The sequence below is a fragment of the Amia ocellicauda genome, chromosome 2, assembly GCF_036373705.1.
Source record: "Amia ocellicauda isolate fAmiCal2 chromosome 2, fAmiCal2.hap1, whole genome shotgun sequence".
In the NCBI taxonomy this organism is placed as follows: Eukaryota; Metazoa; Chordata; class Actinopteri; order Amiiformes; family Amiidae; genus Amia; species Amia ocellicauda.
This window is the reverse complement of record NC_089851.1, coordinates 21,258,049-21,285,993: the sequence shown is the minus strand read 5'-3', so window position 1 is coordinate 21,285,993 and position 27,945 is coordinate 21,258,049. Positions and strand designations below refer to the sequence as shown.

At 34.9% G+C, this 27,945-nt stretch overlaps 1 protein-coding gene across 1 annotated transcript; it reads left to right on the top strand.

Moving 5' to 3' along the window:
• The first annotated feature begins 151 nt into the window (after positions 1-151).
• trpa1b (transient receptor potential cation channel, subfamily A, member 1b) lies at positions 152-27,578 on the top strand. The gene is made up of 30 exons (XM_066721010.1): positions 152-198; positions 919-965; positions 3,287-3,379; positions 4,687-4,817; positions 5,659-5,821; positions 6,194-6,369; positions 8,053-8,160; positions 8,321-8,429; positions 9,968-10,113; positions 10,928-11,064; positions 11,808-11,856; positions 12,941-13,040; positions 13,176-13,276; positions 13,406-13,575; positions 15,719-15,883; positions 16,252-16,366; positions 17,077-17,243; positions 18,081-18,171; positions 18,801-18,860; positions 19,702-19,800; positions 20,204-20,274; positions 20,714-20,861; positions 21,300-21,389; positions 21,534-21,703; positions 21,930-22,059; positions 22,479-22,661; positions 22,774-22,842; positions 23,467-23,571; positions 24,225-24,334; positions 26,584-27,578. The coding sequence occupies exons 3-30, from the start codon at positions 3,370-3,372 to the stop codon at positions 26,780-26,782; spliced, it is 3,372 nt and encodes a 1,123-aa protein (XP_066577107.1). The 5' UTR covers positions 152-198; positions 919-965; positions 3,287-3,369; the 3' UTR covers positions 26,783-27,578.
• Positions 27,579-27,945: the final 367 nt, after the last annotated feature.

Here is a 27,945-nt window from a genome sequence, read left to right as displayed (position 1 = left end):
ATTCAACTCCATAAACTTCCTCTGATGCTTTTCACAAAAGAAAACAAACACATATGACCCCCTGCAGTTGTCCTACTTTAAAACTAAGATTGACACATTGCTTATATATATAGTGTATTCGCTTACTGTTCAATGCTTTTTTTTTTTTTTTTTTTTTTAAGGCCCCCTCCACCGAGCTGTGTCGAGTTCAATTGACATGTAAGTATGTATAGGTATATATAATTTAGCAATTGTATTTGATTGAATTAGTCGACTTTAATGCAAATAATAATAATAATAATAATAATAATAATAATAATAATAATAATAATAATAATTGTGTAGTCTATTTTACTTTTGTGTCTAGTTGTCATTTTAAGATGTAGTATGTAAGAATTGGAGGCTGTTAGGCTGTTTAAAGATACATTTAAAGATATTAAATGTTGCTGTACAAAGGGAAGAGGTGTTCTCTTCATTTTTGGAAACCATTTTGTTATACAAAATCTTACAAGACAAAATGCAGTAAAGCACACTATAAGAATGTATACTACAAAAAAGTATTACATTTGGAAAACGTGTTGAAAAGACTGGAACTAGCTCGCTACATTACAGTGCTTTTATAAGAATATATTGATCTACAAGATGTGAAAAACATGTTTAAATAAATAAATACTGTTCATGTAATTGAGTGGGAAGCATTAATAAATCAGTAAACTTTTTCACTCCAGACATTAGTACTTATGAATAATGAATTTTGAGAATGCCGGTAACATTGTTCTAAAGCAAGTAATATCCCAGTTTAATGACTTTAACTCTAATGATGAAATGACCTTTTAACTTTACATTATAACGAAAATTGTTATTGATGCCTCCGACTAAAGTACACTGTAATTGGATCCCTCTGATCAGAGTCACTATAAAAACACTTGCCATTCACAGAGAAGGCACTTTCTGACTGCAGCATGAAGTGCTCAGCATTGAACTAGGTAGGAGCATATTTTGTATTTTTATGTCATTTGGGTTTTATGTTATGTTTTTTCTTTTCTTTTTGTTTTGCTTTTCTATTGTTATACTACTATGAACTAAACTAAACATGATTATACATCTTTATACTCATGCAACAGCATATATTCAACTTCTAAAATAAAATCTGTTCTGTATTATGTAATACTAAAGTATATGTTGTTGTTACTAAGAATGTTCCTTATATATCAATTCCCTAGAAACATTATGTGTTTACACAGAAATTGAAAATAACTATACATTAAAATATTTAAATTAATGAATGTTATACCTTTGAAAGTAATATATTAATTCCTCTGTAACTGAGTGAATTCAGGTTTTAAATCCTTGCAAATGTGTATTTTAAGTTTAAACTGAAAGTACTATTTCTTTTGTTAGATCAAACTGTAAAACAATATTTAAAAAATACATTCAGGAAATGTAATTCTCAAATAAAGTAATAATACATTTAACAATTTTATATATTTTTGGATAGCAAAGATAGATGTAGATGTCTTTGGCGACAGCATTTTTGCTGTGTGATGAAGAGCTACTTTATACATAACTCTGAAAACACTGTGTTGTGTTATGATAAGGTTGTAAGACTTTATTTAATTTTTTTAACATACTACATTTTTATTAAAAATCCTTTTATGAGAAATGTTATAAAAGGTCATAATTACAATTCCAAAAAGTTTAGGTTTAGCATTGAAAGAGACTGCTTCATTTGCTTTTTTAAATACTAACAGGGATGAGTTTGTTTGTATATTATGGATACTATAATATTTTCTAGGTGGAAAATCATATATAAATCTGACTCAGTTTCTTTTGTTATTTCCATATTTATCAGAGCTGTTGTTCATTAGAGTATAAATAAGCAATTTCAAGGAGAGGGTGGCCTGCTTACATAAGGTTGCTGTTTGATATTTATTCTAGTCACTAGGCAACGTAATCACGTTAAATATTAATAGCGAGTCTGAGACTTTCTGTGTCTTCTCCTGCAAATTATGATTTCCTGTGTGTTCTCCTCCAAATGATGGTTATTAGTAAATCTCATATGCAGTAAGTCCCCGACTTACAAACTTAATACGTTCTAGAAAATGTTCATAAGTCGGAAATGCTGTACATTCTTTATTCCTTAGATGTGGTGGCACTGCATTTTCTTGCTGCTTCCAATCTGCTGAAATAAAAACAGTTTGATGGACATTTGCGCAGTGGTTTTTATCTTTTTCAGTTTTATTCTATAACATGAGAGAGCATTGTGCACAGGTGCTGATATCATAGCACATACCTCTCATTATTTGCATCCTGTGCCTCAAAACAAGCTAGTGCTTTTTTCTACCGATCTCAAACCTTCTGCAAGTTGATTGGTAGTGATTCGGTTGCTGTTTACAGTCAGCGACAGTATAACTACATACGATAGCACTCATGTATCAGTACCCACAATTTTTGGCTAGGTTATTGGCCCAGAACAGAATAAAAGAAAAACACTAGCACTTTGTTTGTAACTTAGAAAGTTTGAAAGTGATAACTGTTTCCTCTCTCCCTCTAAACTCCAAAGCAATGTGACATATACTGTCAGATCTTGAAATAAAAGCCTCACCTTTGAGTGACTGATCCACTGTCCCAGATGATTGGCAGAAAATGAGTACTCTTGAACATTTGTGTACTTAGACAATTAATATTGATAGTCATACTATTCTGCACTTTAGGTTATTTGTATAAATGTATATCCCTAAATCTATCTATCTATTTATAATGTGTCTGTGCGTATGTGTATGTATAACAGTGTTGTGGAGAAATGGAATTCAAGTAACACTGCTACGTTGATCTTCAGATTACATTTGTTTTTGCAACTATTTGGCCTTCCAGTTATTTATGTTAAACAATATTCTGATTACTAATTGAATAATACAATTCAGAGATTACTCTAATCATGACATTTAGATAATTTCCATGAGAAGATACATGTGTACGTAAGTTGTGGGAATCTGCAGGGAAGAGCTTGTAGTACTTTGTACATTTTTGTTATTTACATGCAGCCCAGCTGTATTGAGAGTGGGTTTGTGTCAGGTATAAAAAAAGAGACAATACAGCACTCATCAAGAGCTGGAAATTGAATTTTTGACTGGCCAAAAGTTTGATTTGATTTAGACTGATTTCTTGTTAATGAGATTTAAATAATTGATTATTAGTAAATTAATGAAAATTACTTATAAATGTGTTAGTACACATTAAGCCATTACTTACTATTTGGAGGGGAGAATACCCTACATATGTGTTGATTACTGTGTGGCTATTGCAGGTGCATGCAACATTAGAGCAAAACAAATGAAATAATAAGGGCAGCACGCTTCAGAGGTAATCCAACAGCTAGAAAAAGGGAAAATGTTGAAAGGTAAGAACATTTATTACAAACTGACATATAATGTCATCAAGCTTCATCCTGCTTCAAAACAATGCATGACTGCACATATGCATATAAGCAACTAATTATGTGTAATTGGGTGAAATATCCCATCTTATTACATCACTAATCGCACACTTTTAATTATTCAATGTTTGTGCATGTTTTAATTCATATTTGTCACGTTTTTTTTGTAAACACTTTTTTAAATTTTTGCTTCTGCTCTCAGTATCTTGGAATGTTGCCATAATTGGTTGTTTTATTGATCCGATGTAAAATGACTAGAGGTTAGGTCAGCCGGATAGCCAGTTCTGTGTGTTGTATTGTCTGTGTGCAGGAGAGGGGACTCAAAGTAAGATGTTGAGAGAGGAGAAACTGAGCTGTAAATAGAGGGTATGAGTACGCTGACCGGAAGAAACTAGGGGACAAGAATGAACAAGGTTTGTTCTTTTGATAGTTCGACCGAGAGTTGGTTTCTGAATTGTTTAGGTTTTAGAAGATGTTGAATTTAAGGAAATACATAACTTTCTCTTAAGTGTTCCTTCCCTGGCCTGCATAGACTGTGTGATTGGTAGTTTGTGTTTTTAAGCTAATGTGTTTTTCTTAAATGAGAATATTTATTTTAGATTTGTAACATTGTCTATGTACCCAGCTTTTGCTTCTGTGATTTTGCACTTTATGGACATGCAGAAAGTTAAGATAAATATTTGTATTAGTAATGTTTAGCCATTTACAATTGTTTATAATGTTACTGAGTCAAAAATGTCTTGAGGCCTGATATTGTCAGATCTCAGAAATGAATGTAGGCTGGGACTGGTCAGTACTTAGCATGGAGACCTCTAAGTAAAATCAGTGGTGTTGATGAACTAGTAGGCGGCACTCTACTGGAAACTTAAAAAATAGTACAGTGAAAGGCAAAACTGTGCTGTAAGAGGCACCTTCATTCAGATGAGATGCTGAGAGGAGGGCCTGACTCCCTGTGGTAAGTAAAGATCCCAACGTACCTTTTGAAAGAACAGAGGTCCTAACACTGTTGTCCTGGCTATATTTCAAATCAAGCTTTCTCAGTGTGGCCTACCTGAATAACCTTCTGCAGTTACATTTGCTAAGAAACTACTAATGTATTTGCATTTTCTGCACTTTTGTCACAGGTGCACTGTACAAAATAGTACAGACATGGGAAACAATCATTGATCATTTACTACTTTACTAAAAATCAAGTTGATGAACAAAAAATATATTACATACCACATCTTCAAATAATACTACATTGTGAACGTTTGTTTCTCTCCATGTAGGTGTTTCGGTAGATAAACAGTCGAGGTGCTGCCCGACGCTCTTTCACGGGGAAATGGCCAAACAGAATAGCTTTTATGAATGTGTTGTAAATGAAGATGATTCAACACAAGTCTCCTCAAACGTATTTCAAGTAAGCCCAAAACTTAAAACCTTATCTCTGCTCTTCTATTTTTAGAAAAGACTTTGGCCCCTTGATGCAATAGAGATATTAAAATGTGTTGTAGGCTGAGAAGGCAAGAAAATCATCTTGTGATAGTAGATCAAAAGATAAGCACAATAATGAGGACAAACCTTGACATTGATATTAATTGACAAACCTTGCATGGCACACATTACTTAAATGTCACATTCTTCATTTATTCACATTAGACGTTTCCATCAGTATTCACCCTGTTCATGTTTGAAAGACTTAATACATTGATTGTTTAGGCTTTGTTTTTCCAAATCCCTTCCAGATTAATGTAACTCCCTGAAACAACCTTCATCTCTAAGAAATAAAAAGCCAAGGACTTAAAGAATGGAAGAAATATAAAAACATCTAATGGAAATTCCTGAAGCCATACATAATGCTGTTGATGTTTAAATGAGACTTTATTTGTTACTGGTTAAACAGCAATTGGATGTTTCTAATGCAAGACTAATGCCATCTGCTTTTTGTTCTCTTTGCTCAGATTTTACCAGAGGTCAAATTGTGTTTACATTGAACTAGAACTTCAAGGAGAAGTTAGCATAATTGGCACCACGTAAAATATCTAGGTTTAGATATTTTACTTGGTGCAAATTATTATCAATTATCAATAATCCTCTCCCTATGAAACAACACCTATAGTATTAGTGTTTCAAATCAAATACAGTGAGGAAGAATACAGTAAAAGTATTATTAATATTATATGCATATTAACTATTACATTACATTACATTTTTAAACATTTTAATATCCTAATACTTTTTAACTCATGTCACTGTGTCAGTTGGCTCTGATTGGCGATCGATCTGATATTGAGCTCCTCATAAGGAAGAATCCTGGATGTCTGAGCAGCCGAGATCACTCCAACTCAAGTCCTCTGCATTTCGCTGCGGCAGGTGGCCAGCTTCAGATAATGCATCTAATTGTAAGCTCGACTGGTGCAGAAGGTGAGGTGCTTGTTCAGTCACTGTACTTTAAGGGAAAGAAACACAGAGATTAGTAACTGACATGAGTATTAATTCATACTATAGAGGTATCTAGTAAAACAAGTTATGTTTTTGTGCTACAATCTACAACAAATTAATAGGTTCAATTAATCAGTTGGTTAATTAAAACAATCAACTATAGATCAGTACAGTTTCAATTCAAACCAGGTTTTGACAGCTGTTTCTTTAAACATTTTTTTCAGATCTTTTAAATCATTGTTTTAAGTTATAGATAAAGTGTTAACAGGATTACATAAGTAGCTATCAACTGGATGGAGTTGTGTCTGTAAAGACTGAATTTCAGATGTTTCAATTCCTATGCTCTTTTCCTAGCTTTAAATACCACTGATGACCATGGCAATACTCCACTACACTGGGCAGTGGAAAAGAATCAGGCAGAAAGCTGTACCACGCTGCTCGAACTGGGAGCTGACCCCAATATCTTAAACAATGCACTGATGTCCCCTTTGCACTTGGCAGTTAAACTCAGGCACAATGAGCTTGTTGATGTGAGTAAACTTGATGAACCAGCTACTTAAGAAAGATGTGATTTTCATCTGTGTCCTCTGTCTGAGACGTACAGATGCTGGAGGCCAGAATGTGTTCCGGTTCACTCTTTTCACAGTGGTTCTGTGCCTACACACTTTTCTTGTGTATGCAAGAGAATTGCTGTAGCTAGAACCCCTGTGTGAAATAACAGACGGGTGAGGAAAAGATAAACAAACAAAAGTGTCTCCGTAAGGTGTTGGGCCACCACGAGCCGCCAGAATAGCTTCAATGCTCTAACAGTCTGATCACGTCCTACATTGACATTCTCAGTCACCTGGGAAAGAGCTCTTCTGATTTTCCTTACATATCGCAGTAATGCATGAACATCACGTTCATCGAATGTGTGCTTTCAACCACAGTTTCCAGCCCTATTTATTGATGTCTTTCCCATAGATCTAAATACAGATGTAATTTTAGTCACTGTTCCTATTGAAACACTAGCCGGTTGAGTGTCTTTGTGACTGAAGCTCCTGCCATTCGTGCCCCAATAATGACCCCTCTTTCAAAGTCATTTAGATCCTTTCATCTTGCCATCTTGATCCAAAATTGCGGTCAACTGAGCCTGTTCAGCATTTGTATACATGCCACAGAGCATGATAGGATGTTAATTGCTTAATTGTATCCTGCAGCACACCTGTTTGGAGGCATCTGCATTCGTTATGTTCCTCCACTCATTTATTCAGGTTTTTCCTTTTATTTGTCACCCGTCTCTAACCATCCTGTAATAACCTTGTCCTGCAATAGCTACAACAGATAGTGTGACGGTGACTTACGGCATGTCTACACAACAGCTATCATGTTATTCTATTTCACTCAGCATGTTGAAAATCTTTGTGACTCAAAAGCTATTTGTCTAAGTTATGGCTGCCCTTGCACTATTATAGATGTATGGCTAGACATACACTGACGGCGAAACTTTATGAACCTTAAGATTTGCTTGACAAATGGTAATCTCTCAAGCTGCACTCTCAAGGTCTTCCTTTTACCACAGATATCTTTCAGTCTAGTAAGACCTTAGAGAAGCAAATTCTGTGTTCCTATGGTCTCATATGTAGAACCCTCTTGAATCATACAAACAGTGCTGCATATCTCTGAAAATATCACACACTTCCCTGTCACACTGCAGTATTTTCAGATGATACTACTGATCATTGGATTACATGAGCAGAGGAATACAGTTGCAAAGAATATGCATATATGAGAATGCAATTTGTAATACACAAATAATATATACATGCAAATAAAGAATAATGTAAAGTGTTCTTTTTATAATGTTAAAACAGTACACATGAACATAAGCAGGGATATCAAATTAGTGCACAGATACTGGGCTCATATTTTAAATGTTTAAATAATATTGAAATTGTATATAATTGTTTTCTGCTGTGTAAAAACACAAATACAATACATACAATTACTACCAGCCTATCAAGCATGTATAAGCAACCAGTCATAAAGTTAAAGATTCTGGATATAGAACCCAAAAATATGTATCAGAATTGTTTTTAATTTATAAATAAAGTTTTTATTTATTTATTTAGTAATGTATTTGTTTGTTTAGGTATTTATTTATCTTTCAAACAACTAACTTACCTGTGCTGTGATATTCTGCTTGTTTTGTTTTTCTTTTTTTTTGCATATAGTTGTTGCTGTGTAACAGTCGAACAAATTCAAACTTGGAAGGTGACCTGGGGAACACGCCATCAATGTTAGCTTGTTCTATTGATAACCATGAGGCCATCACTATCCTGGCAAGTATACTGATTTGTGGTTGGCATTGAAAAACAGCATTGTACATCTGAAAAAAGAATGATGCATACACATTTTTGTAATCTTAATATTGTATTACAAACTTGAATGCTCAAACTGAAGACTTATAAGGGTAAGATAAATTTACTTGTTCTTTCCTAGATGAAGCATGGTGCAAAACTGTGTTGCCAGAACAAGTTGGGGCATTTTGCCATTCATGCAGCTGCTTTTGCAGGTGCAAAGAAATCCATGGAAGTCATTCTAAAAATAGGTAGGTCTGATAATAAACAAATGTAATGTAAATGTATTTGTATTCGGTTTACTTTACACTTTAAACAAAGTTATGTGCCATGGAGGGAATCTGCAGCTGCAAGGCTTTTAAAAACAAATATTTATGCATTCTTTCCTTTAATTTTATCCTATGCAACCTCTAACATTTTAATATTTATAAAGCGGTTCTAATTAAAATGTCTTACTGTGATTCATCACAATTACATATTCAAACATTGAGCTACTCAAATATTTGCTTATTTCAACCTGTTTAGCAAAGCCCACACTTATTGTTATTTGTACATATTAAAACGAAACACATCACCATGACTCAGTGTCTCTGCCGTGTGTGTTCATTTCCTGAGCTGGCACCAGCAGGGTATTTTTAGCTTTTCTGATGCGTAATGCTTAAGTAAACTAAGAAAGCAAATCAGCTTCCAGAAAATACTAAGCGATCACTGAATTTGATATAACATTTTCACAGGGGACTTTTGTGAAGCTGCTGTTTAGTGTTTAAATAATGTGCCTATGAATTTCAGATATCATATGTGTTATATTTAGAGAGTTTAATGCTTTCATTACTGGGGCTTTTCAAACCCACCGGTGCCAGAGGTTCTGGTCAGTTTGGACCACACATCATCCATTCCAAAACCAAATGTCTAAAGAATATGGATGCAGAGGTTGAGGATTGGATCTGATTCTTTAGTGACATACACAATATACAATGGCCCACAATAAACACATCTATTTTTGTGCAAATATGAGCCCAGCTAAACCTCTTTGGGAAAACTTTTGCACCTGATTAATTCATATACTCTACACCACAATTTATACTATATTATCATTTGAATGTGAAATACCAGGATACCTCTGATGGTGTAAATGTTTATCAAGAAACCTTTTTAAGGAGCCTAAATATCTCCATTGAAGAAACTGAGGGGTCAAAGTCTAAACTGTCTTAAAACTGGACCAAATGGCTGTTATATCAAGGACATGGGAAGATCAGACTCCTTACATTCTGGGTTAATTTTGACCATATGGGCCATCAGAATGGGCTGGCATTTGATTATGTTGAAAAGCATTTTGATTTTGTAAGGCGTATAACTTCCTCAGGTCCAGTGTTCTTCAATAGTTATTTGCCCATTGTCAACAGATAAGTTATCACCATCCTCCTATGGGTCAATGCATTACTACATCCATGTATGCCAGTACATGAGCCAGCATTAGGTAAAACATCAAATCAGAACAGTATAGTGCATCTTCCTCACTCACACTCACACTTGTCCTTTAATGTCAGTATCCATCACATTTGAACAGTTAGGAATAGAGTGAAAATAATGATGCTTTGTGTCTAATGTCACTCATAGCCCCCACAGAAACACCAGCTATGCTTCCATAGTGTCCGTCTCCAGATTTGGAGGCCATTTCTCTAGGTTTTCCGTGGCACATACTTTATTTTTGTGAACATTACTACCTTGTCTATGAATTCCAGACATCTGTATATGTGTAAAAAATGCTTAATTTAATTCTCTCATACAGGAGAAGAGAAAGGATACTCAATTGCAACGCATATTAACTACCTGGATAAATCTTCTAGCAGTCCATTGCACCTAGCAGTGCATGGTGGGAACATTGAAGTGATTAAACTGTGTATTGCAAATGGAGCAAAAATAGATCTGCAGCAGGTAAGACTTTGTCCTAACACTATGCAAATACTTAAATTAAATACAAATAATTCATAACGGTTGTCACCCATATTTAGTTTTGATGGCCATAACAACAGAATTGATTAAACAATTAGGCACGTACATTTACATCATTAAAATAAATAGTGTTTATTGTGGATTTATGACTCATGGGCATTGTGGGGCAATTCTACACCTTGTTTATTTGAAAGAAGAAAATAATACTATTCACCAGTATCAAGCAGGATTACATTGTCCCTCCAGGCTTCCACAATTGTGGAACAAATGTGGAATGTACCTTCACTTGCATATTTTTCAATCTTCTTTCGTATCTACTGTTATCGTTAGATGTCAAATGGGCCAAAAGTCTATTCATATGTTATGGCAGCATTTCAGCATGAGCTTAAGCTATGGGGAGGTATTTAAAACTTTCAGAAAGCTCTTCAAGCAAATCAAAATTAGTAAAAACTATGACTGCAAACATTAGAGCACAATCTTACAAATGGCTTAATGAAGATGGTGGAACTATTTACAGTCCTGCTATTGGCTAAAGCTCCATTTTAGATTAATAACATCCACTTTTGCTGTTAGACATGATGGATATTAGACTCTATTTCTACAAGATCACTTGCATTAGTTCTCAGATGCTTTTATAAAGTTTAAATTCAATTTTAATTGTATAGAGCAGTTTTAAAATGTATTTGTATTTCAAGAAATGCTTTTTGCAGTGTTATTTTCACTTTAATGTGTGTTTGTGCTGCCAGTCTCAGATTTTTTTCCGGCGCATGCAATTGTTTGTCTTTTTTCTTTACAGTGTGACAAATCCACAGCTCTACACTTTGCTTGTACACAAGGTGCCACCGAAGCAGTCAAACTCATGCTGTCTTCTCATCACCATGTAGAAGATGTGGTGAACATAATTGATGGAGCTCGTCAGACTCCCTTGCATAAGTGAGCGCTTTAAAATCGAAAATGAGACAATTTCATTATTTTATTATTATTATATATACAAAAGAACAATGATTATTAATGTGAATCTTTAGTCATCTGGTCCATACAAATATTTGTAAAATTGTATTCAATACTTACAGAAAGATTATATATGCTGGTTATATATAGACTGGTCTAAAAACCGAATAAGTGAGAGTGCAGCTACTAAATGAAATTTTCTTTATATATTTTTGCCTTATTTTGGCAACAGGAAGATGCTTATTAAGATGCTGTAGTGCATGGATGCTTTCAAGTTACATTCATTATATATATATATATATATGTGTGTGTGTGTGTATTTAATAATATACTTATTATTTGCAATTCCTTTTTGGATGCTTAACATATTTTACACAACGCTGAAGTACATGTGCACCAAGCAATAATAGGCTACCCTCAACTAATGGTAAAAATAACACCTGTCTCCTCAACTCAGGCTTATAGCAATTTCCTTTGAAGATAAGGGTGTTTAATTTGTTTGATTATGAGCAGATTAATGGTTATACAATACCGATACATTTTATTAAAATATAGCCCTTTTCATGTCTTTGAAACTGAGCCTAACAGTATCTCATTACACTGAAACTGAAACTAAAAAATGTTATAGCTGAAATAGTTATATTGAAAATGAGTTTAATTCATATTATTTATATTTTTTTCACCCAAAAGAAATTATTTTGAATAAGATAATTATATTTTTTCAGGGCTACAATATTTGACCACGTTGAGCTTGCTGAATATCTCATTTTAAAGGTAAATAATTTCAGTTATTCCTAGAAATACGTTAAGTTCCATCAGTTCAGTGCTTTTTTTTTATTATTATTTTTACTTTTGTCAGAATCTTGTTATTGCAGGTATGAAAACATTGTCTCTTACTCCCTATTAACTGCTTACATATAATTCCATGCAATATATTTATGGCTGCCTGCTTTCTTTGTTTATTTTGGTTGTCACTACCTGCCTTTTAAGCTTTAATTCGCATTGTTAGTTCACTCAGTTTCACAATGAAATCAAAGAGATCAGATGATGAATCATACATTTTTTAATAATTAATTTAGATTAAAATGACACTCTTTAATTGCACTCAGGTGATACAGACAAATACACCTGTTAAGAGTCATTAATAAGTCAGTCAGTGAACCATTAAAATAAACAATTCTCAACAAATTCAATGAGTTCAGTTGTTTTTAAAAAATACAAAAAAAAAACTTTAAAACTGATGAGATTTGCTTTCAGTGTGTTTTTGTTCATTTTACCAGTTCAGTACTTTGTTTCCTATGATTGCAGTGCGTCATTTTAATGGGACAAAACAAATTATAATAAATGCGTGATTCATCATTACATCTCTTTGATTTAACTGAGAAACAGACATGGATTTAAAACAATAATTACAGATTTTAAGGCAAATGCTTGTTTCAGAAAATGTAGTTATTCAGTTATTTTAAAAAGAAATTAAGCCTCTTCTTCTGCACTTAGAGATCAGTGGTATTTGGTGTAAAAAACATTGATAAGAATGTCATCTCCACTATGAAGAATGCAGTGGATCAGTATTGCTGTCTTTTTAATCCCCTGGTTATGGTGCCCTTGTAAGAATTGAGGAATGGATGGAATATAGCAGGATATTATACCAGGATATAAGTATTGACAACTCTCAAGAAGGTCAAGCTAGTTTACAAATCGACTTTCTGCACAATATTGACCTGGAGCACATATCCAAGTCCACAACTACATGGTTAAGGGAGCACAGAATCAACATTCAAGAAGCTTATATTGGTAATGGCACTGACAATGTTGAATCATCTACGTGCCTTTCTGTCAAATAATCTGTTTTTAATAGGGTGCAAATATTGACAGCATTGACTGTAAAGGTCTGTCTCCACTGTTGCTGGCTACGAGTTGCGGAGCCTGGAGAACTGTGGAACTGTTGCTTCAGAAAGGTATTATTCTTACATAAACCAAATATATATAATCTCACACTGCATGGGTGGGATACGGTAGATTTGAGATCATTGTATACGATTTCCTCGGTGAACATTGTGATCATTGTAAAGAACATGTCTGTTGTATTTCAGGAGCAAATATGAAGATAAAAGACAAAATGGGCTGCAACTTTCTGCATCTGGCAGTTTTGCAGCCAAAAGGATTGAAAAACCTACGTGAAGAGATTTTCAAAGTAATGTGCAGTTCAAAAGTCTTTTCACTTCTTTAAACTATGTTTTCACAGTTAAAATAAAAGTATAAGCACATCAAGCCATATGACCTTTTCTTTATTTATAAGATGTTGAATTGTCTTTTTCTGTAGCGCCCAGATGTGAAGAAACTCCTAGATGATGAAGACAATGAAGGATGTACTCCTCTTCACTATGCCTGCAGATTAGGTATATCAGATTCAGTGAATAATATGCTGGGTCTGAAGGTATCACTTAACCTGAAATCCAAGGATAAGAAATCTGTACTGCATTTTGCAGCTCAGTAAGTATCTTTCTTAATTTACCAATTATCATTTACAGTAGCTAATGCTTTTAACAGGACTACCACACACAGTGATATGTGTTGCTGTGAAAGGTTGTTCTACAGGAAAACCTCTGGAGGAGGACAGTTTCTTTCAAGGGTGATCGAAGGTTTCAAACTGTTGATGTCCTCTGATCAGAGGAAACTCAGAAGAATGTGTTGCAATTAAAGTTCTTTGTTCAAAAGGACCTTGTAAGAATTATTCAACTTGAGGTTAGACGCTGGTGTATCTTCTTTTCTGGATTAGGATGATTCTAGCAGTTTCCAAGGTGGTTTGACTTTGTTGGGGCCTTTCTTGGAGTTACAAAGTGCAGAACATGGAGGAAGTGTAAGTTAGAAGCTAGAGTTCAATCGAAAGCAAATTCAGCAAACCTTTTTGACTTCTTATCTGTTCCAATCTTGTTCAGAACATTTCGTATATTTGTGCTTTCAAATCCATTAATTCCAGTGTGTGAACCTTTCCTCTTTTCACATTTTCCTTGTCCATGGTGATTGGACAGTTCAAATTCATGTGATCTGAGGCATTGTGGTGGTTCCTCATTGGCATATCCACTAAGAGGACAGCCCACCATTGCGGATTGGTCAGGTGTCCAGTGAATGGGTGATGGCTGTTCTGCATGTGCCAGCAGATCAAGCAATCAATCAATTTAATTTCATTATAGCTCCCCAAATACACAAAAGCATCTCAGAGTGCTGCACAAATTAAAAACAGCAACACACACACAAAAACAACATTTAAAAAAAAACTATACAAACGTTTCTACTTAACTAGAAGCCTGGTCAAACAAGAATGTTTTTAATCAAGATTTAAAAGAGACAGAGTACATATTGCTCTAGATTTGGCCCCAACATATGTTCTCCACTTGAACCATCAGTGCATTAACTTATTGTAGAGTCATATAGCACATATACATATACAGGTAGGCTATATAAATATATACACACACATATTTTATTATTTATTATAATAGTTTGTTCTTAATTGATAAGTTCATATGAGAACTCAGAGAGGTTAGCTGAGGACAAAAACCAACACTTTTTAAGGCGTTTAAAGCAGCAGCATCTTGGCAACAGGCATCCATAAGCTCCTGGCAATGGGCATCATAAAAGGAACCAAAAGATTCACAGGGTGAGACAGTAGCTTGCTCACAGTGGAAAAAAGAGCTCTTGAATTTCCTTGATTTTCATTACTAATATTAGAAACGTAGCCAACTTTTCCAAGAATTAGAGCCTTCCTATATTCCCTAAGAAGCTTGTGTCAGATCTGCCTATGGATCTCTAAGCAAGATTTCTTCCACACTTTTTCAGATTTATGAATTTGTGAATGTATGGTAGTTCATTATAACAAAAAGGCTTATCTTGGGGTTTTATTCCATAGCCTGACAGACAGGCAGGCTCCATTCAGGGGACAAACACAGAGACAAAGAGAGGAATTTGGCTTTTAAGTCCTTCTCAGAACTTCATCCATCCATCCATTTTCGAAACCGCTAATCTTGGTGAGGGTCGCGGGGAAGCCGGAGCCGATCCCAGCAGGCATAGGGTGCAAGGCAGGAATACACCTTTTCAGAACTTCATTTCTTAATTTCACAACAGAAATGTATGACACTGCCAGCATGTATGACAAGCCAAATTTTCGAGATATCACAAAATGCATTTCAAGATATCTTCAAATATTTCGAGATATCTCTAAATCATTTAAAGATATTTTTAAATGAGTTAGAGATATCTCTAAATCATTTAAAGATATCTTCAAATCATTTTGAGATATCTCTATAATTAAAGATATCTCTCAATGATAATTTGGCTTGCCATAGCCATGACCCTACAACTCCATGGGAGTGCATGCTGTGCAGAAGGAGCCTAATATAATTTTGCCTATAATGACCACTTAGCTGATCATTTATATAACCACATAGACATCTCAAAGGAACAAAACTTTAACCAACAGTTAGTGCAAGAAAATATCCCCATGTCTTCAACTTATTTGTGATCAATCAGTCACATTCATAGTACCTATCTTACCTAATTTCTTACATCTTCTGGTGGATTTTTTTAATATCAGATTAGTAACAGCAAAATTAATCTCTTCATTTTGTCCTGTAAGATATGGACGGATAAACACATGTCGCAGACTGCTGGAAACCACCGTAGACACAAGACTTCTCAATGAAGGGGATGATAAAGGGCTGACCCCTCTCCACTTAACTTCCCAGGGGGGACACATCAAAGTCGTGGACCTGTTACTCAGGAAAGGAGCTTTGTTTCTTAGGTATGTATATAAATATTTCCTAAAACAGGTGTAATCGCTTGACAATCGTATGTCAAATAGGAGATGTCATCACAGCTTTAGAACTGCCCCCAATGTGGAAGAGAAGCATTTTGAGGTTTGTGACCGTGAGAACAACTCTGAAACAGCGAATACTTAATGCAGGTCTCGTAAAAGGGGAATATAATGCTTAAAGTAGTGATACGAGTATGGTTGAGGTTCAAGCGTGATTGTGTTTAATCAGTACGAAAAATGTATCTCTCCCTCATAACAAAGATAACATTTTCCAAACTCTATATCCTCACGTTTATTTTTTCAATCGAGTCTATGATCTTTCACTTGCTCTTGACTTCGGTTTCTTTAAATATTAGTGACCATAAGGGCTGGACATGCTTACATTACGCTGCAGCGGAAGGATATACCCAGACGATGAAGATACTTTTGGCAACAAATATAAACCTTATGGACAAGGCAGATGAAGACGGGGTATGATTGCTTTCCTTATTTGACATCTGTATGGCAATACTTCAAAGTTATATAGAGTAGCTGAGACAAGGAAGACAACAGGAAGCATACGTATTTACTTGTAGCAAAGCTAATATCCAAAGCTCATGTATAATGTTTTAATTTTTTTCTACATACTTTGAATTTAAACAGTGTCTTCAAATTACAAAATGATTTTACCAATGAAACCAACAGAAAATGTCATAATCAGAAACCTGATATAATGTCTGAAGGTTTTTGACGAAAGCAGTCAAACTCCCTAAGTCCTGATCAAAGATACAGTTGGCCGACACATACAAAATCCTCTTAGAACATCTACTGTAACCTCACTGACATCCTTCACATTCAATGTTTGTTTTCAAGTCATTTCTAGGCCTTGGTGAACCTGCAAGGTGTGGTTTCATTCACATTACACTGAAAATATTACTTGCAAGATAAAATACAGAATGTAAATAAAATGTACAGCAGTGCAAACCATTGAAGCAAAGTATTTTATTTTAAACTAGGGTTGATCATCCTAAGTATAAAGATTATGTTCTTAATATTTCTAGGTATTAGCATGCCACTTCCATGCCAAGGAAGACATTGGAAGTGGTATACTGAAGGAACTATATATGATGTGTTCTTCACAGTATAGAGCATTTAATTTAGTGTTTCGTAACTTACACATATATGTTGGGATCTTTTTAAAGAACACAGCCCTTCACCTGGCTGCAAAAGAAGGACATGCTGCTGCTGTAAAGATGCTGTTGAGTAAAGGTGCAGCATTTTTACTGAACAAGAGTGAAGCATCCTTCTTGCATGAAGCCATCCATCGGGGAAGAAAGGATGTTGTTTTTGCCGTAATTGACAGTGACAGGTACTGAAGACTGCCCTCGCAAAGCTTTTAAATTAACAGATGGGAGACCCCACATCATGGAGAATTGGTTCAGTGCATTAACACTCATCTTAGGTGGTTTAAGAGGCATATAGTTGAACACGTGCTTTTGAAAATCAGACACTTGTGCCAGTGCATTCCAGCCTCCGATTCCTGCAGGTCATTGAATTTAGAAAATGAATCGTACAACCTGACTTTTCTATTTTCTACAAAGTCATAACACTGAAATATCACTGCAGGACATCCCTAAGAGTTTAAACAGCAAATATATGAATTTTCCATTTTGACTAATTTCACTATTTCAGAATGTAATGGGTCAGTTGTTTCTTGTCCATTTGTGTGTACATAGGTAATCACTCCTAGACCTTTTTTCCTGACACTAGGATTTCAAAGAGAAAACTGCAACTACATGCCTGGGTAGTCTGTTTTACACCTGTGTATACAAGTCCCTACTATTTCTTAAAACACCAATTTTAATCTCAGGTCAACTTGAAGTTCTCTCTCTCTGGTAATTTGAGTAAAATCCTCTGAACATTCCCTTTGTGCAAGACATATCCTTGAGACAAGCAATTATTCTCACCAACGATAGTAGAAATATCCTTTATGTTTTATAACATGGAGATCAAATCTAAACAATATACAACAGTTCCAAGTTATGCATATATACAGTTTAAGAATTTAAAGAAGTAAAATATAAAACAAATACTAAATAAATACAAATACTCATATGTTGTAAAATGTGTATCACTGTTTATTTGCACAATTCAACTAGCAAGTAAAAAAGCAAGCTTTAACACACACCGATTGTCCCTGTTGCAGAGTTGAGGAAGCCATTTTAACTTTCAAACTGGATTCAGTTAAAACCTGTGCTGTGCTGGAGATGATAGAATTTCTTCCAGAAGCATGTGAGGTAAGTTGTGTCTTACATACACCACAAACCAGATTAGCATTAAAAATATAAACACTTTTTTTCCATTTTCAGTAGGGTTTAAATAGTTTAATTTGAGTTTTCTCTGATTTATTTCACGCAGAATCAAAACTTTTACTCAACTTTGAAATATAGTTTATGACAGCAGGTTTTCAGTACATCAATGGAAGAATCCCTTGCTCAAGCAAAAGCCACCATCAAACGTTAAAGTTGTAATATGCAGTTAGTTGTGGCTCAAAATGTTGGCTAAGCCCATAATCATAAAATATGCTATCAACCAAAGATGTTCCTACCGATTTGTATATGTATGTGTGTGTGATCATATGATACATTTCTAGCAGGTACATTAGTACATATAATGAATACACTGCCATGCAATTGGAGACCTCAATTAAAATGTGAGGTTTGGGGGATTATACATGTATTGAGGGTAAGATCTTTATTATTTTATATCACAAATTGCTTAAGCAATCTTATTCACACATCTGTATTTTGTATTTTGACTGCTTCAGGCACTTGACCATGCTTACAAGGTTTTTGTGCAGATAGAGATCATGTATAACAATCACAATCAATATATTTGTTCCATTCCTTATGTTTTCTCTGAATAGTTTCTTTTGGACAAGAATGTGAAAGAATCAGAAGATGATGTCAATAGTCCAGACTACTCTGTAAGTGTCATATGAAGAATGCCTTGGCTTTAATAGATCTCTGCAACCTGCCTCTTCTTCTGGAAAAGTATTGACTGAAACAACAATATGTCATCTATTGCCAGATGTTCTCAGTCACCAATTATTGGTTTATGGAAAAAATGTATAGGTGTTCGAAAGATAGCAGTCTAATCTGAAAACACTATATGTTTACCTTGAAATTCCTTGCTGACATTTTCAGTTTCTTCTGTATATTTCTCTATCTGTGTATAGTCTAGTTACCTGAACTGTTATATGTTGACCATCACCTACAACTATCATACACCACTAAACTGCAACATGCCTCCTTCATGTTTCACGGTAAACTGTAGACACAGCACTTTAAATTCTTCAAATGGTTTGTTCAACAACATCAGTCTCCTGTCTGAGCCAAATAATGGGAATCATGTGGATGCAAATTCAAATGGTTATGTAGAAAAAAAAATACATACATATATATATATGTATACATACATAAAAATACATACATATATATATATATATATATTAGCAAAAAATATACTCTTGTTCACCTGCTGGACAATTTATCTTTAATTCTGTTCGCAGTGTTTCTGGCCCATCAACTACAATTACCTATCTGTAGAAATTCAGATTTCTCTGTATTTGTCTGAATAACTGAATCAGGCTTACATTTGGACAATATAACAGCAGAGAGGTTTTAGTTATTTCATGTATTTCATATGAACTACAATGAAGGCATGCTCTGAATACTTTGTATGGACACTCCCAATTCAGGTATTCTTTTTTCCAGGTACAATACTGCTTTATTTAATGTTTATATCACTTGTTTTTCCCTCTACAGATTGAATATAACTTCAAGTATCTACAGGCTCCCATTAAATTTGTAAAACTTGCAAAACAAGACACAAGCTTGACCTATCAGCCTCTTGCAGCACTGAATGTAAGTTAAAGCAGAATAATAATGTTTCCACTTAGTCATGGTAGTCATACCAATTTCTTGCACTCAGTACATTAGTTGTCTTCAGTTCTAAAAACTGTTGTGATTGTAAAACTGAATGCATGTCATATATTCTGTTAAGAACATAAGAAAGTTTACGGAAGTGATCCAAGGATCCTATCCAGTCTGTTTTTGAATGTTCCCAAATTGTCGGCATCAACCACATCACTGGGGAGTTTGTTCCAGGTTGTAGAAGATCTCTGTCTGTCATAAGCAGGCACAGAGACACGACACTATACAGAAGAAGATCACTGGGATAGGTACAGCGCAGATCTATGTGTAAATAACTGTGAAGTGGAAATGAGAAGTGTGTACAGTTTAAAAATATAGCTTTTTGATTTTTCAGGCTATGGTGAAATTTAATCGCATAGAACTTTTGACTCATCCTCTCTGCAAAAAGTATTTGGAAATGAAATGGTAGGTTTTATTTAACTACAACTAAAAATCAAAATCTTAATAAAGTGAATTCCTTAATAATTCTACTCTATTCAATCGCTTCACTGGCAATGTATTTTGAATTACCACACACCCAATCCAATGCTCTTATAACCAGATTCAAGCAGCGTATCTGGCATACATTTGTAACATTTTGTGTGTAGAAGAAATGTATATATTTATTTATTTGTTTGTTTGTTTGTTTTCTAAACATGTAATGTAATCACTTGGCCATGTGGCTGGACTTCATTTTGTTCCGTATGCTGGCCGACAGTAAATACTAATATGCACATTTCTTTTTAAAGAATTCTTATATCACTTTATGATATGTCAGTTAAGGCTTTAAATGCACATTTTTTTAGAGTTTTCTATACAATTGTGTGATGATGTTATTATCTAACTTTCCCATATTTCACCACAGGCTTGCCTACGGAATCAAAGCGCACATTCTCAATCTGGCTATCTACACACTGGGTATACTGCCACTGTCGCTCCTTATTGTGAAAATGAGACCATCGAGGAATGACACATTAGGAGATGTAACCATGCCATCCAAACCACTGTACAATGTACGTTAATATCTACTGGAAACAAGATGAAGTAATAATAGTTAACATCGTTTTATTAATTGTAAGCTAGTAAGTACAATAAAGAGCAAGAAGTGGCTCCAAAGTAGCTGGAAAATGTTCACTGTATTGAAATGAAAATTCAGAAAATAAGAATTTAGCTTTAAACATTCAGCATGCAGGCCCAGTGGAAAGTAAGCTTGTTTGAATTAGAAAGCAGTTGCAGAGCATGGACGTCTCCCTTTGGGCATTATTGTGTGCGTAGCATGGACATTGAGTTTGCATAATCTGATAAAGAAAACACATAAATGGCACCGCATACACTTTCCATGTCCGCATATCAATGCCTAGTAAGACAAAACCACTTAAAAACTGTTGTTTGACTTAACAAAACATATATTGAAAAGTAGTATTATTTGTAATTTGTGTTTATCATTACAGCAAGATTATTTCCTCACATCTTGTATGATGCTCGTCTTGGTCATGAATGTATATGCAGTTATCAAAGAGTTTGTGCAGATGTCCCAGCAGGTGATGTATATGTTTCTATGAGCCTATTTACCAATTGTGCACTTTCAATTCTCTTTATTCTTTGAGTGGTACACTCTCTCAATCAATCAATCAATCAATCAATCAATGAACACTGAAACTTTGTCTTGATTTTGTTTTACACAGCGCTGGAGGTACTTCATAGACCCCTCCAATTTGTTGGACTGGGTGGCAGCTGTCTTTTCAATTCTCTTTGTCATTCCCTTGATGTATAACCTTAAGAGCACCTTGCACTGGCAAGCAGGGGCAATTGCAGTGTACTTTTCCTGGGTCAACTTTCTCCTCTATCTACAAAGGTATGATTCATATATACACCTTTAAATCAGTCTCTTTAAATAAGTCTACATTTACTTAAACTGACGTGGGTCTAAATACTATAACACTCGTTTCACCTGCTGCATGTGTAGATTGAATACATGTACATCAGAGAATGTACACAATTGAATCATACACAAGACATTTGTACATCATTTAATATAGAGTGTGTAATAATGAAGCTGTCTTATTTCTCTTCCTTGACAGATTTGAACGTTTTGGGATTTATGTGGTGATGTTTCGGGAGATTCTCCGCACTCTCCTTTGCATTATTCTGCTCTTCTTCTTTTTGATTCTCGCATTTGCTTTGTCCTTTTATGCACTGATGGTTGATCAGGTAAGGATATCTGAGATTTTTAATTGTTTATATTTATATGTATGTTTTATTTTTCTGTCTGGCACCACATAATATATACTGCATAGTTTAATATGTTTACAACACCAGTACATGTGGTCTGCGTGTATTGCTTAGGAAGATGCAAAATTCACATACAATATCACAAGACGCTTACGAATCCTTACAAATTCTTGTTTTAGCAAATAGGAGCATTATAGGAGCATTATAGGAGCATATAACTATGTTATATGTAGATTGTTAAGTAACATGAAATGTTAACCATTAAATAGTTCAACTTAAAAATAGAGCTTTATTTTTCAGTTAAGCCCAATTTAATGTGATCTTACTGTCAGTGAATAGTTACAATTGTAACAACAAATGTAAATAACTTGCATTCTGGTTTTTTTTTTTTTTAACAGACAAATTTCCAGACTATTCCTCTCACCATAATGCAGACCCTTGTTATGATGGTTGGGGAAATAAGCTACCAGGACAATTTTCTCATTCCCACCCTAAAGGGGAAACTTGAATTCCCAGTAGTCACTTTTATCATCTTTGTTCTGTTTGTCTTGCTCATGCCCATTCTCCTCATGAACTTGTTGGTAGGTTTCCTCTTTTAATTAAAAGGAAAAGTGTATACCTTAAATTTAAAACAGTCAATAGTATGAGCAATGTACCACATCAAAACTTGTGTGTTATTTAAATTTACCATAGATTGGTTTAGCTGTCGGGGACATTGCAGAGGTACAGAAGAATGCTTGCTTAAAACGAATTGCTATGCAGGTAAGTATCTTTTTAGATAAACGTTAAAAACATATTCTCTGTAATTATTTGTAATATTGCTATATAACTATGTAATACATTTATTTTTTTGAAATTGAAATGTTCATAGAATACATGCCCATTTTCTGGCCTTTTCAGATTTTCACTTTGGAGAAACAATACTATCACATTAGTTTAAACACATTTTACTGCCAGGGATGCTGTGTTTGTGCTTTTAATAAAGAAAGTCATCTCACGTTAAAGAAGTGTGATTTTTATTTGTTTGTTTATTTTATGTAATTGTTATGGTTTATTTTTTGTATTTTTTTGTCTCTTTTCAATCTGTAGAGCACTCTGTGTGTACCCTGTGAAGGGCGCTGTACTATATACAAATTGATTGAATGATTTTTGGACAGTACGATTATGTGGATGCTTTGGGCTTGATATGAAATGCAGTGATATTATCTTGCTAGACCAAATTAAAAATAATAACTTCCAAAGTATAAATATTGACCTTAGCAATACGCAACCTCACTATTACCCCAGGTATCACTGCTGCTTCAATAAACTGCTGTCTTCTTAGTTTCTTTTATACCACAATTCTTTAATTATTCATGCAGGAAAAACTAAATTTCTTGCCTACAGATTGATCTGCATACCAGTTTGGAAGAGAAGTTGCCATACTGGTTTATGAGACGGGTGGACCAAGAAACCGTTACGGTTTATCCCAATAAAGTCTGTGTAGGAAAGGTCTGTGGCACATATTCCCAAGATGTCCTGTAAAACAGCACTTAGATAAGTAATTTAATGAATCTCGAATACGAATAGGTCATATAAATACACCACTGCAGTGTCACCTAGTAGTCTTTATCACCATTACCTTGAACTGATAGAATCGTGTTTACACATCTAATTAACCTCCTTATATAGAGATTAGTTCAGCATATGAGACTCCTTGTTTCTGTTCTGACTAAGAATAATTAAAATGAGTGTTATTAACTTTAAGCAAATTGAAGGGATGCCTAGGCTTTATAAAAAAAAATACTTGAAAAGTACAGGTCAAATTATTACTCTGCAAAGGACAAGAGCCTTATTCATGTTTAAATGTACATAATTGTCTTCATGCTGAGTGGATCAAAAGGACATTCAAAGAAAATATATAAATACATTTTCGTAATGTTAGAAATTACTGTTGGTGAGATTTGGATTGGTTAAAACAGTTTCTCAGTGTTTCCTCCTATACACATAGTATGTACGTTTCCTTATCTAGCATGATTACATGATACACATGTATTTATTGACATTTGGTGTATTTGGTTATGCAAAAGTTTGACTGGAAATTTCAATATCTAATTATTATGCAAGATGTAAAGCTGCAATAACAGTATGTCCACTCTTGGCAGTTGCATTTCCTGCTGGGCACCGGTGGACAGGGTAAGGCACGCAGCAGACTGGGCTCCAGCTCCTGTCCGATAACACCACTGGAAAATGAGTTGCAAAGACAGAAGTACAGGTACGAACAATAGTTTTTGATCTGATGTTTTATTTAAAATGAACTTTTACCAGTTTTATACTGTATTGTTATTTTTAAAGTTTAGGAAAATACACATTTCACTTGTTAAGGATAGATGTTGTTCTAGAGCTAGTTATGTTGTTAATGTGTAATAATACTCTCGCTGAGTTATTGTCCAATTTTAGCATTTTTGTATAAAAATAGTATGTGCTGAATAAATCCTAAATGTAGCAGATTACAGACATTAGAACATTATTTTTAAGATGTTGATTAATACAATAATCTAGAGACACGGTTAAAATGCAAGTACTACCTAAGATAGTATTGTTTTTAATGTATTTTGCCATTAGCTTAAGACTTAAGAGTTGGGAGAAAAAAGCGATTTGTTGTTTGATTTGAAATCTGTGTGAGAGCGACCTCTAGTGTTCAACATCTTTCCAGTTAGAAGAAAAACGGAAAACAATATTTATATTCCCAGAATAATTATCAACACATATAGTAACTTGGTTCAGATTTGTTTATATAACTATGAATGTACAATATATTTTTTAAAATAATTTGCATCCTAATTGAATTGATACAAAACATTTTAAGAAATTCTGTTACATTGACTGCTCAATCATATTATAGGCAACTCGTAAAATGACGGTGTTTTGGAGACTGCAGTAATCTTGTTCTATTAAGGATAGCACTGATATATAAATATATATGCACTCACCTAAAGGATTATTAGGAACACCTGTTCAATTTCTCATTAATGCAATTATCTAACCAACCAATCACATGGCAGTTGCTTCAATGCATTTAGGTGTGTGGTCCTGGTCAAGACAATCTCCTGAACTCCAAACTGAATGTCTGAATGGGAAAGAAAGGTGATTTAAGCAATTTTGAGCGTGGCATGGTTGTTGGTGCCAGACGGGCCGGTCTGAGTATTTCACAATCTGCTCAGTTACTGGGATTTTCACGCACAACCATTTCTAGGGTTTACAAAGAATGGTGTGAAAAGGGAAAAACATCCAGTATGCGGCAGTCCTGTGGGCGAAAATGCCTTGTTGATGCTAGAGGTCAGAGGAGAATGGGCCGACTGATTCAAGCTGATAGAAGAGCAACTTTGACTGAAATAACCACTCGTTACAACCGAGGTATGCAGCAAAGCATTTGTGAAGCCACAACACGTACAACCTTGAGGCGGATGGGCTACAACAGCAGAAGACCCCACCGGGTACCACTCATCTCCACTACAAATAGGAAAAAGAGGCTACAATTTGCACAAGCTCACCAAAATTGGACAGTTGAAGACTGGAAAAATGTTGCCTGGTCTGATGAGTCTCGATTTCTGTGGAGACATTCAGATGGTAGAGTCAGAATTTGGCGTAAACAGAATGAGAACATGGATCCATCATGCCTTGTTACCACTGTGCAGGCTGGTGGTGGTGGTGTAATGGTGTGGGGGATGTTTTCTTGGCACACTTTAGGCCCCTTAGTGCCAATTGGGCATCGTTTAAATGCCACGGCCTACCTGAGCATTGTTTCTGACCATGTCCATCCCTTTATGACCACCATGTACCCATCCTCTGATGGCTACTTCCAGCAGGATAATGCACCATGTCACAAAGGTCGAATCATTTCAAATTGGTTTCTTGAACATGACAATGAGTTCACTGTACTAAACTGGCCCCCACAGTCACCAGATCTCAACCCCATAGAGCATCTTTGGGATGTGGTGGAACGGGAGCTTCGTGCCCTGGATGTGCATCCCACAAATCTCCATCAACTGCAAGATGCTATCCTATCAATATGGGCCAACATTTCTAAAGAATGCTTTCAGCACCTTGTTGAATCAATGCCACGTAGAATTAAGGCAGTTCTGAAGCCGAAAGGGGGTCAAACACAGTATTAGTATGGTGTTCCTAATAATCCTTTAGGTGAGTGTATATGTGTATATATTTTGGTGAGTTAATTGCTGACGAGTTTCCAAACATGATTGTGTGACAGTGATACTTGATTGTGCAATGTGGCTTTGCTGGATCTCCCTGGTTGGACCCTACAGATGTTTAGTTGCTGTATTTACAGAATAGATCATATTGATCCATTTGTGTTTGAAAATATACAAATGAAGGGAGTTACAGCTAAGAAATTATGTATTTGTAAAATGCATAACTCAGATTCTTAGAAGTGAAGGGGCATTTCAAAACAATTGTTACAAATGATTGTTAAACAATGTTATCATTTATATTGATATTTTTCAGATTAAAGGATATTTCAAGTATCTTAGAAAAGCAGCACAATCTTCTGAAACTGATCATTCAGAAAATGGATATCACGTCAGAAGCCGATGAGTACGACGGTCCAGACCTGTTTCAGGATAACAGTGTCAAACGGCAACTTCTTCACAAGAAGAGCAAGTGGGAACCTTTGTTGAAAGCCGTGCGTGGCAGCAAACCATAGACTAACTCTGTCTATTGAGTATATTGTTAATAATTGAAAGGATGATCTCATGCTTACAGGTGTTTTCTTTTAGGATTGAATTTGAATATTAAGAATATTATTGGAGTAGGTTGCAGTTGGTATCATTCATTTTAAGGGTAAACTTGGTAGCAAATTGTGCTGAAATGAACAGCTCCAATTAACTCAGTGCTGCAGCTGTGTGGGGTTTTTGTAATTGGCTGGGTGTTTCCTGACAACATGGATTTCCTGGTGTGATTCTCACATGTACCTGCTGTTTTATGCCTGGAAACTGGATTTCCCCAATTCGTCTGCCAAAACAGCACAAGAAACTTACACATTGGTAATTTGCATATGAACCCCTGTCCCTTGTGTACATGATATTGGGTGAAAACATTTTCTTTACACTATTACTATACCATTACTATACACTCTTACCATGAGAGGTGTAGAACCATTTGTTGTCCTTAAAACTTAATTTCCCATACTTGATGTATAAAATATATTTAGATGTTCAAATAATGTGGAGCAGGTGCTAGAGGCCTACATTTCGTGTGATAATTTGTTAGATGCTATGCTCTTAAGATGAATGTACTAATAAGACATTTTTTTTAGTAATACTGTATAGATATTATGTAACTACTATATCCTGAGTGATAAGCTATATGACTATCTATTTTGTAGCTAAATAAAAATGTGTAACAATATACTGTCGTTCCTATGACCACAGGATATGATACAATATGTTAAAATGCATGTTATGATCATTGTGTAATAAATATCACATTGTATACTTTCATTGATTGGTTTTAATTTTTATGTAGCTGATGCCCCTCCCCCAAACAAAAAATCACATAAATTTGCACCCCCCACAATGTCTCCCACACACTCAAATGAGTGTTTACAGACAGTTTAAGGAGATTCGACAGTGCTGTACTGGACACGTACACGTGAAGGGAACAAGTGAAAGTGCCTTGAGAAATCTGATTTGGGAAATTGGCAGTGTGCTATCATGCAGGTATTTTGGAGCTTGCATTTATTATACAATTACTAAATACAATCAGAAGAGAAAGGTGCAATTGTTTTTCTTTCATTATTGAATGGTATTTACCCTTCACAACTTTGTGTAGTCTCCATGACATCTCTTAAATGCCTCTTAAAGATAC

What these genes read in the sequence shown, in the direction of transcription:
- trpa1b (XM_066721010.1), top strand. An exon ending in TTCTTCCAGAAGCATGTGAG is followed by an intron (nt 18,172 to 18,800) that starts GTAAGTTGTGTC and finishes TTCTCTGAATAG; the next exon opens with TTTCTTTTGGACAAGAATGT. An exon ending in ATAAAGTCTGTGTAGGAAAG is followed by an intron (nt 23,572 to 24,224) that starts GTCTGTGGCACA and finishes CACTCTTGGCAG; the next exon opens with TTGCATTTCCTGCTGGGCAC.